The sequence below is a fragment of the Gobio gobio genome (genome assembly GCF_949357685.1).
Source record: "Gobio gobio genome assembly, chromosome: 13".
NCBI lineage: Eukaryota > Metazoa > Chordata > Actinopteri > Cypriniformes > Gobionidae > Gobio > Gobio gobio.
The window spans coordinates 31,378,032-31,392,876 of record NC_137106.1 but is presented as its reverse complement, the minus strand read 5'-3'; the positions used below and the strand labels follow the sequence as shown (position 1 = coordinate 31,392,876).

The following is a 14,845-nucleotide window of genomic DNA, read 5'->3' as shown; positions in this document are numbered from 1 at the left end:
AAGCACAGGTGCATCATTGCCATCTGGTGGATGAAAAGCTTCATTACAACAGAACGGAGCATTCATTGCATATGAACCAGCAAGAATTCTGTTGCCATTGTGGCGCCATTCCATACACGGCTTACAGTTTTACTGTGCACATACAGTACAGAGTGATGTTTCTTTCATGCTGGGCTGTGAACATAAAAACCTACTCACGTTCACTTTTGGATGCTGTGCGGGAGAGATAAACATAAAACACACACACACACAAAGTTGTTCTATTCATGTATGAAATGAAGAACTGAATTCAAATGGTGTCGGAAATGTCTCTGCTTATAAAATATGACAGGTACATCTTAAAGATATGCATTGAAGCAAGTCGGCTATATCAGAAAATCTGCTGGCAGCCTGTGTTCTGAAAATGTGTGGGATTAAATGTTAAAGTTGAACATATTCTTTTGTTTTTCTGGATCACACAATGCAGGTTCCAAAAGCTTTAACAGGGAAGGTCGTCTATATAAAGTTTATGGTTTGCAACACTGATAAATTGCACACACTTTGACATTAAACCATTAAATGTGCATTTCCATCTCTGTTCGTAAACTAGATCTTAGTAGCTTTTTGTCTTTGGAAAACAGTCCCAGACTTCTGTATCCGATTATCAAGCATGCTGACATGTCACACACACGCCATGGAATCAAGCAACAAAATGTGAAGATGATACAACAAAAGACCAAACGATTTAGGTTGATACCATTTTATTCTTTGCTCAACAACATATGTAAACGCAACATGTAGGATACTCAACATAAAAGGAGGTTTTTTGTTCGAGACAAAATTCGGATGTGATGTACGATGGAAATGTGACGGACAAATCATTTTGTGATGGATGGACAGGCAAGAAAATCGTTACACACAAAGTTTTACTCAAACAAGACTATAATGGATCAAATTAAGAAAAGAGAACACTGAGAACAAAAAAAGTGAAAGACTTACAAAAAAAAAAAAAAAAAATCAAACCTACACAATAAATGTACAGAAAACAAAGATATAAGCATGCATTGAAATATGGCAGAGATCTCATGTACATACAAAAATGGATATTAGCAATGAGTAAGTGAAGAAATATTCTTGTGTGTTTGGATATCAAGTGATCTGTGCCCTTTTTTTGTAACAAGTTTGGCATTTAACATACAGTACAACATTTTGATGCTGGTTATATGACCATAGTATCTTTAATTTAATTTGAATGCAAAATGTTAAATTCTTACGTAATTTTGTCTTTCAAGATATTTATGTAAATTATGTTGAAGGATTTTAAAATTTTTATTCTGGTGTAAGATTACTATAATACGGAATTAAATAGGCATGATATTAGTTAAATGCACAGAGACTTTTATTATGCAATTATTTCATACAGTATGCTAATGTTTATTTCCATTCAAAACATATTTTTCTTTTACAAATAAACATTATATATAAACTTGTAAACGGTAGTGCATATATATATATATATATATATATATATATATATATATATATATATATATATATATATATATATATATATACACACATTATATATTTTTTACACACATTTGTCGTCATAATTACTTAATAGCTGCCCATATTCTTGTTTTATTTTTTTTATTTTTAATGGTTTAAGGTCAAAACACATCAGATCAAATGCATAAAGTTCACCTTGACTCAAAATACTGCAATGTAAATATTCCCTCTGTAAGTATGTTCATAATAAATGTCCCAAAATGATACAAACAAAGACTTGGCTGATCCTAGCATGACCAATGTGGCCAATAAGACTATTAATACGCCAGTGGGCTCAACAGAGAGCTGGCTGGGTGAGAGATGAGACAAGCAGGGTGAAAAAGATGGAGTGATGGCTCAGTGAGGTGGAGGTGGAACTACTGTTTGCATTCATGAGAAAGAACGGGCTCCTCGAGCTAGAGTTGTAAGAGGGTGTACCTTCGCATCCTCGCTCAATCTGACCGCTGCGGAACAAGGCGTCGTTTATGAGGTCCGGAAGGCGACCGTTCAGGTCCACAGATGCCAGGCAACCCATAAAGCCGTCCCTGGAGGCCACGAGTTTCGGCAGGTTGTTATACATGTTCGGCCCCAATCCGGCGATGTAGAGGTCACCTGAACAGATACAATAGACCGCGGGGTAAAATATGTAAATGATTACATGGGGTGCGTGAGAATATATGGATTTTAGCTGTTTACATACCTTTAAGGTCCAGATTTTTAGCACCATTGACGACTTGACTCACTGCCTTGGCGTCGACTTTGAGCGTGTGGACGTTACTGTTGTCTCTAGTGATGACAACGTTATGCCACTGGTTGTCATGGAGAGCTCGGTCACTGTTGCCCTTGATTACATTGGGCCCGTTGCCGAGATCAAACACATAATGTATGTACCTAAAAGACGGGAAGGTGAAGGTCAGTTTAATGAGAAAGTGGAAATGCCATACCCATATTCCATTCCAAATCTCTCACCAGTTTTATAAACAAAATCAATGAACGACATGCTCATTGTGGATAATTCTATCATTTTTCACTTCTGTTTTTTTTTTTTTATAACAGTAGTCTCTCAGGTTATTTCGGAGAAAAACTTGGACTGGAACCACAATTTCGTAAATACCCAATAACCAATATGCAAAAAAAAAATTTAATTATCAATTTTTTTTATTTTTGACTCAATAATAGCCACATCATTACAACAACAGACACATAATGCATTATAAATATTTGACCAATAATTATCATCATTATTACATTTGTGATTATTTATGCCATTATATTTATCTAAAGCTTGTTTTAGGCTTACTTTTATTTAAACAATACATTAAATAAGTTATTTAACAGTAAATACTAAATTATGTCATCTATCGGTAGACTTAACTAAAGATTAGATTAGACTAGATTAAATAACTAATAATAACCAAATAGGTTAAAAAATATGATTCGGGAAAAATGGTCAAAACATTAGACTATTCTTAGACACCAAAAATAAAATAAATAAATAAAATATTCTAAAATCTTTTCAAGACTTTATTTTTAAGTTTACATGTGGTTGTGAATACGGTTTTTGGCCCACAAAATTGTGCATTTATGAGTGGCCTCAAAATTAAAGAACCGATAATTGATTTAAGTTTAAAAAAGTGTAAATATCGATAAAAAAATATTGGTCAAAACAATTAAGTTCATGCCAAAATATCAATACAAATTTATATTACCTGTACAAGGCAGAATATACAGTTTAGCTCATATATTTCTAGTTTACTTGCTTCAACTACCGTTCTGCATGCAAAGATTTAATGCATACAATTCCAGATTGTTTAGGCTAGTTCTTTCTCATAAGCGTTCATTGAAGCAACTTGTTTCCTTGTAAACACTTTTACTGGCAAGGTAAAAAATGAAATAAAATAAGGTTACTGACTTCTTCTTTAACAGGCTTACCCTTTCACCAGCTCCACAGCGATAAAATCGCTTCCATCCCCGCTGTTGAAGAGGATGAATCCGTCAGGAGAAGTTGTCTTGAACTGGAAGAAAAGGTGCATGGATGTGTAAGCCTGCAAGGTCGCTAGACTCAGGTAACTGCTCTTTGACTTGAACGTCACGGGGTCTGCGATGATGGAGCGCATGCCAAAGCGAGCGTTGAGCTCGCAGTAGTCGATATCACCGTTCTTGCACAGGTCGATGTACAGCATGCCATTGAACTTCAGGCTTTGCAGGTGACCGATGAAGCTGGAGGGGATCATGGAGACGAAACGGCGCTCGGTCATCACGCCCGTCTCAATGTTGTGGAACTCTAACCGGGTGTGATCGCCCACCATTTGACCTACAAACCACAGCAGGTTGGAAAGGAAAACAAGAAAAAAATGCTGCTATACTACACCCTTAAACAATATAACACTGCTGTTCAGGAATTCAAATGCAGTGACATACACCAAAAAGCACTGAGTCAGACACTCCAACTACTGGTTACAAAGAGTGAGTCCTACATCATGTCAGCATAGCAATGAACCTGAGCTAATACTTATGTATTGCTGTAGTGTTTGACTGAGAACAACTGAAGAAACAATGTATATGCTGATGCAGTTTGCCAACAAACTGTTTATAAAAACCACACAATATGTAGCGGAAGGCAAACACTAGCAACTCTCAAAACCTTTCACATATTTCTTCAGTTTCTTGCAACAGCAAGTGCTTTAAATAATATGCATGAATCATCTATAGCTGCTCACATACAATAACCCATCAAGAATGGTGTTGTCTTTCAGATTGAGGACCAATGATAGTACCTTCTGCTACGTCATCGTCAACCGTTAGCTTGTAGCTTTTGCCCCTCCGGATCACGCGCACAGTATGCCATTCATTATCATTGAGTTTTTGTCCGGCATACAGTGTCTCTGGTCCTTTGCCTGAGAACGACGGTCATGAAACGTTAATGCCAACCTGAATTGTCTCTGACCAAACCTTTGCTTTCAATGTAGAAAAAAGTGAAAACGTTTGTTTTTATGTTTTTGAATTTGAATCATGCGGCAAATAATTTCAGTTTTAGCAATTGAGATGATCAAGCAAAAAGAGAAAGCAGAGGTTTGGTGCAGATGCTATTGAATAATACACACAAACAAGCTATAATGTTAAGCTAATTTTGTGTCCTCTTTGTTTTTCCACAATAATCACTTCAAAACATAACCCTGAAATAATGGCTTTTACTCATAAAAGGTCTTGATATAACACTCAAGGACAAAGTTCTCAAAGTTAGTATGTCAATGTACAAAAGACTCCTTCCCTTATGCATACATTTATTTCTCTGCTTTATAACAGACAGGCAAATAACTTTTTGAAGGTAAACTGTCATTTTAAAGCAATTTTCTTATTCTAAATTAATAGGCAGAGACAACACTGGCTCAACCAATAGTGTGAGTTTGGGGCGGGGCTATATGCTTGCCCAACCAATGGTACAGTCAAACCTAAATGTATTCAGACACTTTCAACATTTGCTCACATTATCACAGTTTATTCGCTACACTCTAAAAAATGCTGGGTTAAAAACAACCCAAGTTGGGTTGCAATTGGGTTGTTTTAACCCAGTGATTGGGTTGTTTTAAGCAAACATTTAACCCAACCACTGGGTTAAAACGACCCATTCACTGGGTTAAAACAACCCAATTGCTGGGTTAGTCCATTTTCAACCCAACTTGGGTTGTTTTTATCCCAGCTTTTTTTAGAGTGTATAGTTTCGAAAATGGTAATAAAATATGACAAGAACTCAGAGTTAAACTGCCACAAATTCATCTTGATAATGTCAGATAACTTTGATAGAAAGGTATGTATCAATCAACCAATCAGCTGTTAAATTGAAATGCACAATTAGATAATACCAATTTAGGTCAACCAATTACCAAGCAATGATTAATTTTGTTCAGTCTGTGGTGTAAAAGGTCGCATTAGCAATTAAAGAAAAAACACTTAAGCAAAACATAGTCAGGTCGATTTTACTGGTAGTCCACTGTATGAAGAATTTTGGGGTATAATATGTCACAGTTCACTTTATTGTGCCATCCTCACTTACATAAATGAACTATAGTGTCCTGCACCCACCAGTAAAAAATTATATTTGGTGTCTGAATAGTTTTTGATTCGACTGTAGATGGGAGTGTGTATGGGAAACCTTGAAAAACCATTAGTTTTACAATTCTTTTTAGTAACACCAGTGATGCAGAAATTACATGCTTCACCTTTAGTCAGAATCAGAGTATATATACAAGAAAGAAATATATTTTGTTATGATGCAATACATTTGAGGAGTTAAGTAGTCACAGAGGAGAGCAGTGAGGTGCTTTGGATTCAGCTCAGAGCATGCATTCACGCTCGACATCCCTCAAAATCTCTTGGCTCCTGGGAAATTGTGTTATGTACCAGCATGCAGTTATCAGTAGTTCCTGAGAAAAAATATTACCTTCCACCCTATTCAACACTGGCATAAATGTGTTTCGACCAACATCAAGCTCACAACCTCCCATCACTGACATTGTTACGACGATTTATCATGTCAAGTAGATCATCCCTACACGATGCCATGCCAATAGCAATATCTAGTGCACTGTAATCTACTGTACAGTTGCAACACAGCTTTGACTCTGTAAGGTTAACATTGTTCTTCTCATAATTTCACAAAGAATGATAACAGATCAAAACAAGCCATAGAAACTATTATCATACGTTGAAAGCACAAATCTCTCAGCTCGCCTTACCAGGGTGGCACCACTAATGCATAAATCCAGCAGTATCAAAGACTTTCTGCACAGATTCCACTGCCGTATGCAGGTATAATCTTAGAGCTTTTAAAAATGCAGCTCTCGTAACAGGGGCTTAAGAACTAATAGCTCTGATAAGCACGTCATTATAATTAGTGGCATTATATTAATCTGAGTGATGTAAAGTGTGAAATGGCGCAGGTAAAGGGATGTGAGACTAATCTAGCATGGAGTGAGTGTTTGCTACTTGATCAGAATGACTGATGGAGGTGAAGTTGTGGGTTACTGGTTTACTTGGTACATTTCCAGCAGGGCTAGGCTCTCTAATACACCACCAGCACTCATTATCTGGCACAAACACTTTAAAGTCACTTTCTGTACACTCATTGTAAGGATAGTCACACAGAATCCAACCGTGACGTTTGTATTATCACACCACTGGAAGATTATTATTTAAGGATAGAAACATATAAACAGCATATAAAACCGCTCCTGAACAAACAACCATAGTTTTATCAAGATTCATAAGGCATGCAAGCCATTTATATACAGTATTCATCATTCATAGACATATATATAAGCAAATACAAGACAACTGCAATGAGACATTCTTACCTTTCAAAGTGAGAAAATCATAGTTAGTTCATAGTGGTTTTCTTACACAAATGATAAAATATTTCTCTAACATATCATAACCTTTTTAGTTTCACATCAGAACACAGTGTCATTGAGAGAATCCAAGACCTATTTTTGAGTAAAAGCATTGTTTTTGCCAAAACTGTAGAAATGTGTTTCCCTGCTAATAGTATAATAGTATAAAACAGTGCAAAATATCAATCATTAACAAAATATTATAGATAAATTAATAGTATTGAACAAAGTCATTTATGTACTTCTAATATCTGCAAGTGATGTTTCTTTTAGCATAATTTTTGTTTTAAAAATTGTGTATTAAGCCATACGTTAATAAGCTTAAAATTTGTTTGACTTAAAAAACAATCACCCCGGCAAACATATAAACCAACAAACAGAAATAGGACAAAAGCATATTGCATCATATCATTGGAATAAGCTGCAATTAGATGCCATTATAAACAGGCACAATTTCATGTGCTCAGTATGCAATTTTAGGAAAAATTGTTATGTGGTGACTTCATAATCTGACTTCCAATTATAAACTGTAATTATTTTATTTAAAAAAAATAATTTAAAAATTTCCGCATGCACATTAATATCTCATAATTATGCATGCACCACTTTAAACTCAAATACTGCATTCCTTACTAAAGGCCGTAAAAAAAAAAACGACATTGTTTAGAAGATACCCTCAACTTTTAAGTTCAAATTAAGACCTTTCTATAAATTATGCTAACAGGGTAGGAAATAGATTTACATGACAGGGAAATTACAGGCCATCAAAAACAAGCCATGATTATTAAGTCACCACCATTTGATAATCGTGATTGGAGAGATCCGTCAACTGACCCTTTCACTAGATGCAAACTCTCCTTGACTAAATGGAGGAAAAGGCATAAGACATTTGTTTCAACAAGAGAATCATTAGGAGCAAAATGAAACTTGAGTGTTAACTTACTGGAGTTACAGTTTATCCTGATACAGTCTAGATGGGGGAAAATAAGTGACAGATGAAATTGCATCCTTCAAGGTTACAGCTGCAGACATCCAAAAACAATAATTCCACCCTTCCGGGGACGTCCACATGCAAAGAGGCGGCCATTTTTTTGGTATTAATCAAAAACATTATAATTGAATGTAAAGACAGCACAAAATCACTGGCTTAGCTGCAACTGTACAAGAATTAGAGATGCTGTACATAATCATGTCTATGAATAAAACAATGATTTAATGATTATTTTACTGCTAAATGGATTTGAAACATTAGGAAACACCGATATATGCCTTATAAGCAATGTTTAGTTTATAAATAAATTATAAAATGGCCGCTTGGAGCTCACCAACCACAAAGACTATTCAACCCAGAGCTTTATTTGATTTGATTCAAATTATGCTTTTAGTTGATTTATCTGAGGTCCTGCCCCATAGAAATCACACCAGCTCATTAGCTAAATATGCTTTAATAGCTTAAATACATTTAGCAAGAAGTTGGTGTTAGGGCATGTTTCTTGAGCACTGATCAATTGAATGGCGCTAAAATGGTAAAATAATTATTTCAAGCTTGCCTTCTCATTTTGATGGCTTCGTGCACTGGGTTGGGCTCTGTGTGGCTGGATTTACCATGTGTCGTCAACCGCAACAGAAAAGTGGGAGCAAACAGCCTCGATCCAATAAGCACCAGCACCATGCAGTGGCCTCTGTACCTCCAACTAGATCTTCCTGAGATCTGATCACTCAAATGAGGACTTAATATACTACAATCTCTATAAACATACGGTATTAGTGTTGGCATTGTTGTAAACGCATAGTTGTAGTGGTCCGCGTCATTCTAGTAGTAAATAACTTTGTATTTTGGAAGATAGGAAAGTCCTGAGCGTACTTCTAGTGATATGCATAGAGCATGTATGCAGTTGATGTGTGTTTTATTGCTGACAGGCTGTCAAATCATTCCAGATGATTTCTCTGTGTATGCAGTCATAATACATTCTTGTCTCTATCGGTATGTTTACAGTGTGTGGGCTATGTTTGTCTCTACTATGGCTGAGCTGTCACAGATGATCAGTGCTACTGTTAAACCTCAGGCCGTTTCCTGGAGTGAGGTGTGAGTTATGTCACTTCCTTTAATGATGACACAGTGACTTAATGACCAGTTAGGGTCTCTCATCTCCCATCTAACAGTAATAGGTGTTGGGTTGAGGATTGAGAGGTGCTACAGTACCAGCTGCAGGTGAAGCTGAGAGCTCTGTTCTCGGGCTGTTTGCCGACCGGGCCGCAGGCTAAGGGCCTTTGAAGGGGTGAATACCATCTTTTGACAAAGCATGGAGAATGTGTGTCAGAGAATGGGTGAGGGGAGGGAGAGGCGATGGTGGTTAAAAGGAGGTGATGTAACAGAAAGGAAATACCAACCAAAGCACAAATGTGGTACGAATGGAACCAACTGAGACAGAACATGAGGTTTGTAAGAAAAGAGTTACTGAAGACATTGTCAAGTAGAAAAGATGACAGGAATTAGTGTTAAGTTGACATCAGAAAGTCACAACACTCGGAAAGGGTTTGCAATCATAAAAAATAATTAGCCATCATTTCAAATGTTGATATTAAACTAAAAGGCTATGCTGTTATGCAGTGCTGTGACTGTCTCAAAGTAGTTTTTATCTTCACTATGACAATGATAATGGTTAATATAGTCAAAAGATGCACCAAACATTGTGTCAGTTAGGTCTGGGCAGTATGACGGTACTAGAGTATATACCATGCAACGGTAGAAATGTTGCACTTTATATAATGCAATAATTATTTACAGTTGAGAACAATGGAGAAATTTCTAGTAAAGGGAGACTACAGACCGGAATATGGTCCAGGCGAGTCAAGATGATAGATAAATATGGGTGTGTTTACACTTGGCAGGTTTGGTTCGATTTAAAACAAACTCTGGTGCGATTACTCTGTTAGTGAAGTTCATTTGAATAAGTGTAAACGCTGCCATCCGAACCCTGGTGCACATCAAACAAGAAAATCGAGACCCCTGAAAAGGTAGGTCTTAGTCTGCTCGGTAGGTACACTTCTAAACGGTTCAACTGAAATACGAATGCAACACAGACTAACAACATCTAAATGAACCAAAAACAGGATGTAATGTAGACATGTGCCGGTAAACGGTAATACGATATACCGCAATAATGAACATGCACAATATTGTTATCGTGGGCACTTCAAAATACCATGAATAATTATTTATTACGAATTATTCAGATTTTTAGAATGAATTTTAAGAATACTTTACCCATCAACCGTTTAAAATGAAAAACACGTCAAAGAGGAATGCACACTGATGTAAATAGACCGTGTATGAGCCGAGCACATGGCGGAATGAGGAGCCTGCTGAAATGCACATTCATTCTTCGACAGCAGAGGGCGCTGACGGAACAGCAGAAATGCAGCCGTTTCCCCAGTAATCACATAACCTAATACATAATACTTAAAGACTTAAGGCTATTAATTTTCAAACTTGCATTTTATATTTTAATCTGGACTAAATTACATGCCCTAGATATTGTTTGAATATGTTCTGACTGTTGTTCAATCACACACTTTGCAAGGCTCCAGTATTTAACATTAGTTCATTCATTAACAAACTGACAATGAAAAATACTTCTAAAGCATGTATTAATCTTAGTTAAATGTACATTTCAGCATACCTATTGTTCTTTATAATTCTTTTGCACTTTAATCTGTTTTAAATATTTGTTTACTTTATGCATTTTTGTGTATTGCTTTATTGTATTTAAATGTTTGGTTCTTTTGTTATAAGAAAGTGATTTAACCTGTTATAGTATGACAACACTTTTTTTGCAACTTATTTCAATATCGTGATAATACCGTATACCGTGATAAAAGCTTCAGCAATTAATCGCAACATGAAAATTTGATACCGGCACATGCCTAATGTAATGTCATAAGATGTCACCCTTAAGCATACCTGGTTCTTCTCGTCATAGCTGCTATTTTGCCCATTACAGTTCAGAAGGAACTGACTCTTCTTGCAACAGACCTTTGTTTATCTGTGTAACGGAGAAATTCCAGGCACTCTTTTACACATTTTCTAAGCTCTTTGTGAGTTCTCAGCTGGAAAAATACCATCACGTGTACGCACATAAAGTGAGCGCATTTATCCCAGCACAAAGCATTGTTTTGGATGTTCTTTCGGATCATAAATGCCGTTTTTTGTTTTGTGTCTTTATGTTCGGTGTTTAAAATGACGGTGTGAACGCTACGTGAACCAGGACTAAATGTATAATTAACTTTTTCGGTCCAGACCAAACAAGTGTGAGCACACCATTAGAGAGATTAGTTGTTTATGGCTGCCGAACTACCTTGCTCACAGTGCATGCATAATGGTTCATCAAATCATAATTTAGTTGAAAATTACATATATAATAATTTATAATATACACAGATTTCACTCGAGTGTTTAATGTTGCATTTTGTGCCGCTAACGTTGGACTTACTCTGTAGTTGTTATAAATAAACGTATCCTTTGGTTTGCATTCATAAAGTTCTGAATAAAATTATAAAATAAAGTACTATTTTTGAACGTCTCTCATAAATAACCACTATGATATATATATAGTAATAGTATATTACTTGTACAGTGCTATAAGGTCATACCGCCCAACCCTTAACATCAATTGATAGCCAAAATCTGAGATAAATTTATGATCAATTACTTACTATAAAGAAAACAATCAATTCAAACTCAACTTAATCAAATGTCTGGTGAACCATGCAAATAAAGAAAAACAATATCGTAACATATCTTATTAATTAACATAATGATGGTGGATTCAGGGGAGGGTGGGACTGGAATGATGGAAAGAAAGGAAGAGAGAGAAAAAGAAGAAGCTCTGCATCCTGAAGGAGGGGGTTTTATACAATACCTAAGTTGACCGTGAGTTTGACACGACTGCCATCCAGCTCTAGTCGAAGAGTATCGGCGGAGTCACGTGAAGTGGTGGCCATGAGCAGGCCATACGCCCGCTGAGACATGAAGCGAAGGGACACGTCCTCCGCTTCAGTGTGCATCACATTAGGCATCACCACTTTCATGAACATGCTCCCATCATAGCTCAAGATAGATGCCTCTGTGGACAAAAGAACACAAGATCTTATTTTAGACAAATGAAACATAAAAACAAACTTTTCTTCCAGGACAGTAAACAGTAAAAAAATCTTAAAATGGCTGAAGTTTTTCTTTTCTTAGACGTTTGGGGACTTTCAGTTTAAAACCGCACCAAATTGTACCCCTATTTTAAAACACTGCAAAACAACAAACCAACATAGTCATGTTGATGGCCGCCGAGAAGAAAAGTCATCCTCCTGGGGAAACGCTTGACTAAAACAAAGCACATTGAGTTAACACATTCTGTGCAAGCCTCCTACAGGTTTCGATTAACTGGCTCAACAGGTAAATGAACAGATCTCTCCTGCCATCTGCACTTTTCAGCAAGCTGCCACACAGCCAGCCAGCCAGGCACACCGCTTGGACAGGACTGATGGACGCAATGATGCCCTTTTTCTCCAGCCTCAGCCTCTGACTGTCATTCAACGCACCGCTGGCCTGAAAACACTCCATATGAAAGTATTAGAAAAGCCAGCCAGGCATAAAATGTCTGCTTTGACACTACAGCATGTAGACGTGCAGGTGAAAGAAAGACAGAAATCACAGCTAGGCTCTGTTGTCTGGGCAGGAAAGAGGTCACATAAAATCTCATTTCAAGCACCTCAGGCTAAATCTTTTTGAGAAAACCTGTGCAGCACAACAAGATATTTAGCTTTAGGTGCAATATTCAATGAAGGTCAAAAGCTGCTCCAGGTAAAATAATACAATATACACTACTGTTCAAAAGTTTGGGTTCGTCTTGAAAGAAATTCATGTTTTTATGCAGCAAGGATATATTAAAACTGATCAAAAACATAAAAAAACATGTTTCAAATAAAATAAAATAATTAATCCGAAAAAAATGTATCATGGTTTCCACTAAAATATTAAGCGGTTTTCTGTATTTTTGATTGAGCATTAAAGAGACTTCTCTCAAAAACATTTAAAACATTAAGTGTAAAAATACAAAATTAATAATATAATAATAAAAAAAGTACATTTCTTCTTTGTTAAAACACAAATGACACATCTTTTACGTTGACAATGAGCTACAACCTAATTTTCCTAATTTTGCTGTGGAGGCAGGGTTCATGGCATGGCACCAGCAATAATAACACTACATTCACTTTTAACTTAATAATAATAACAACAATAATTTAACTTTATTAACTTTATACATTGGCTTCACATTTCTTTAGAGCAGTTAGCATACCTGAGTAAATGAAATAAATGTCTTCACTGTAGACTAGTCAGAAATGATCTACTAATTTGATCTAATAACAAGCACATTTATTTCATAAAAATGTATGACACACACACACACACACACACACACACACACACACACACACACACACACACACACACACACACACACACACACACACACACACACACACACACACACACACACACACACACACACACACACACACACACGTTTGTTTTTGTGAAATGTGAGGACATTCCATAGGCGTAATGGTTTTTATACCGTACAAACCGTATTTTCTATCCCCTTACACTGCCCCTGCCCCTAAACCTAGCCCTCACAGGAGACTGTGCAGTTCACTTTCTGTGAAAAAAAACTTGTTCTGTGTGATTTATAAGCATTTTGAAAAGTGAGGACATGGGGAACGTCCTCATATTTCACCCTCTTTTTGTAATACCTGTGTCATACCCATGTCATTATACACATTTGTGTCCTGATATTTCACGAAAACATGCCCACACACACACACACACACACACACACACACACACACACACACACACACACACACACACACACACACACACACGTAATGTTCCACTTTAGCCCACTTAAAAACATACATTGTATGAATATGACTAATACTCTGATGAATAAATAGGCCTATAAGTTAAAGCTATTAAATAGCAGTTTTTGTTAATACAATAAAGTAGCCACCACACTAATTTAAAAATAAACAAAATAACATAAAGTGAAAATAAAGTGGCATTTTGGGGTTATGGAAACAACAGTTACCATGGCGAATACGCAATACTTCATGAACTGTTAATGCAACATGAAAAATGTTCCTGATGAATAGAATGAACATCATACCTGCATGCCTTCCCAGCTAACACACGTCAAACCAGTTTGATTTATTGGTACTTTACTTTTATCTCGTAGTTTCTCTTGCGCTTTAAATATGAAGTTATATATAGCACGTGGCGGCGCATTTGCTCGTGTAATTGAAGTGTGTGTGTGCTACGAGCACAGTGTAACGGCTGACATGACAGGAAAGCGGTTTTCAGAAGAGAGAGAGATATTTTTATTAATAAGCTACGAAAATTATGATGTTACTGGACTCCAAGGTGGCATTTACCCTACCTGGCTACCATGCAACTTGAGCAATCACCCAAGTAAATAATATTATTATAATAATATTTAGTACAAATACAGCTCTTATTAGTTGTTAAAAGTGTACTAATTACTATTTAATCAAACGATTATAATTAAACGGATTTGAATATCGTTAGACCCCTAGGCGTGACGGAATCAGGTAAAGATGAAAGACGGAAGTTCGTATTTCCCGCGGAAAGCTACCAGTACCACTCAAATTATAACACATTATTACAAGCTTACCGTTGTGGATCGGGCTAAGGTAAGGTTCAATTGGAACACTGGCTGGTTATGTACTTGCTCAAAAATAGATTTTGAATTATTTTTAACCCAAAAAAATTACAGACTGCAATCTGTTAACATTTTCATTTTAGTGTTAAACCAAATGTATGACCTTCAACTAATCACGGATAAGTTCTG

General features: G+C 36.4%; 1 protein-coding gene across 2 annotated transcripts in view; it reads right to left on the bottom strand.

Moving 5' to 3' along the window:
* Window positions 1–14,845, bottom strand: part of nrxn3a (neurexin 3a) — a 353,303-nt gene that overhangs the window by 228,554 nt on the left and 109,904 nt on the right. For both annotated transcript variants that reach the window (XM_079833565.1, XM_079833566.1), the window contains 6 exons: window positions 11,840–12,043; window positions 7,861–7,887; window positions 4,305–4,424; window positions 3,460–3,841; window positions 2,228–2,418; window positions 1,966–2,139 (listed from right to left, as the gene is read on the bottom strand). In XM_079833565.1, the coding sequence (XP_079689691.1) occupies window positions 1,966–2,139; window positions 2,228–2,418; window positions 3,460–3,841; window positions 4,305–4,424; window positions 7,861–7,887; window positions 11,840–12,043 (1,098 nt within the window). The remainder of the gene's footprint in view (window positions 1–1,965; window positions 2,140–2,227; window positions 2,419–3,459; window positions 3,842–4,304; window positions 4,425–7,860; window positions 7,888–11,839; window positions 12,044–14,845) is intronic.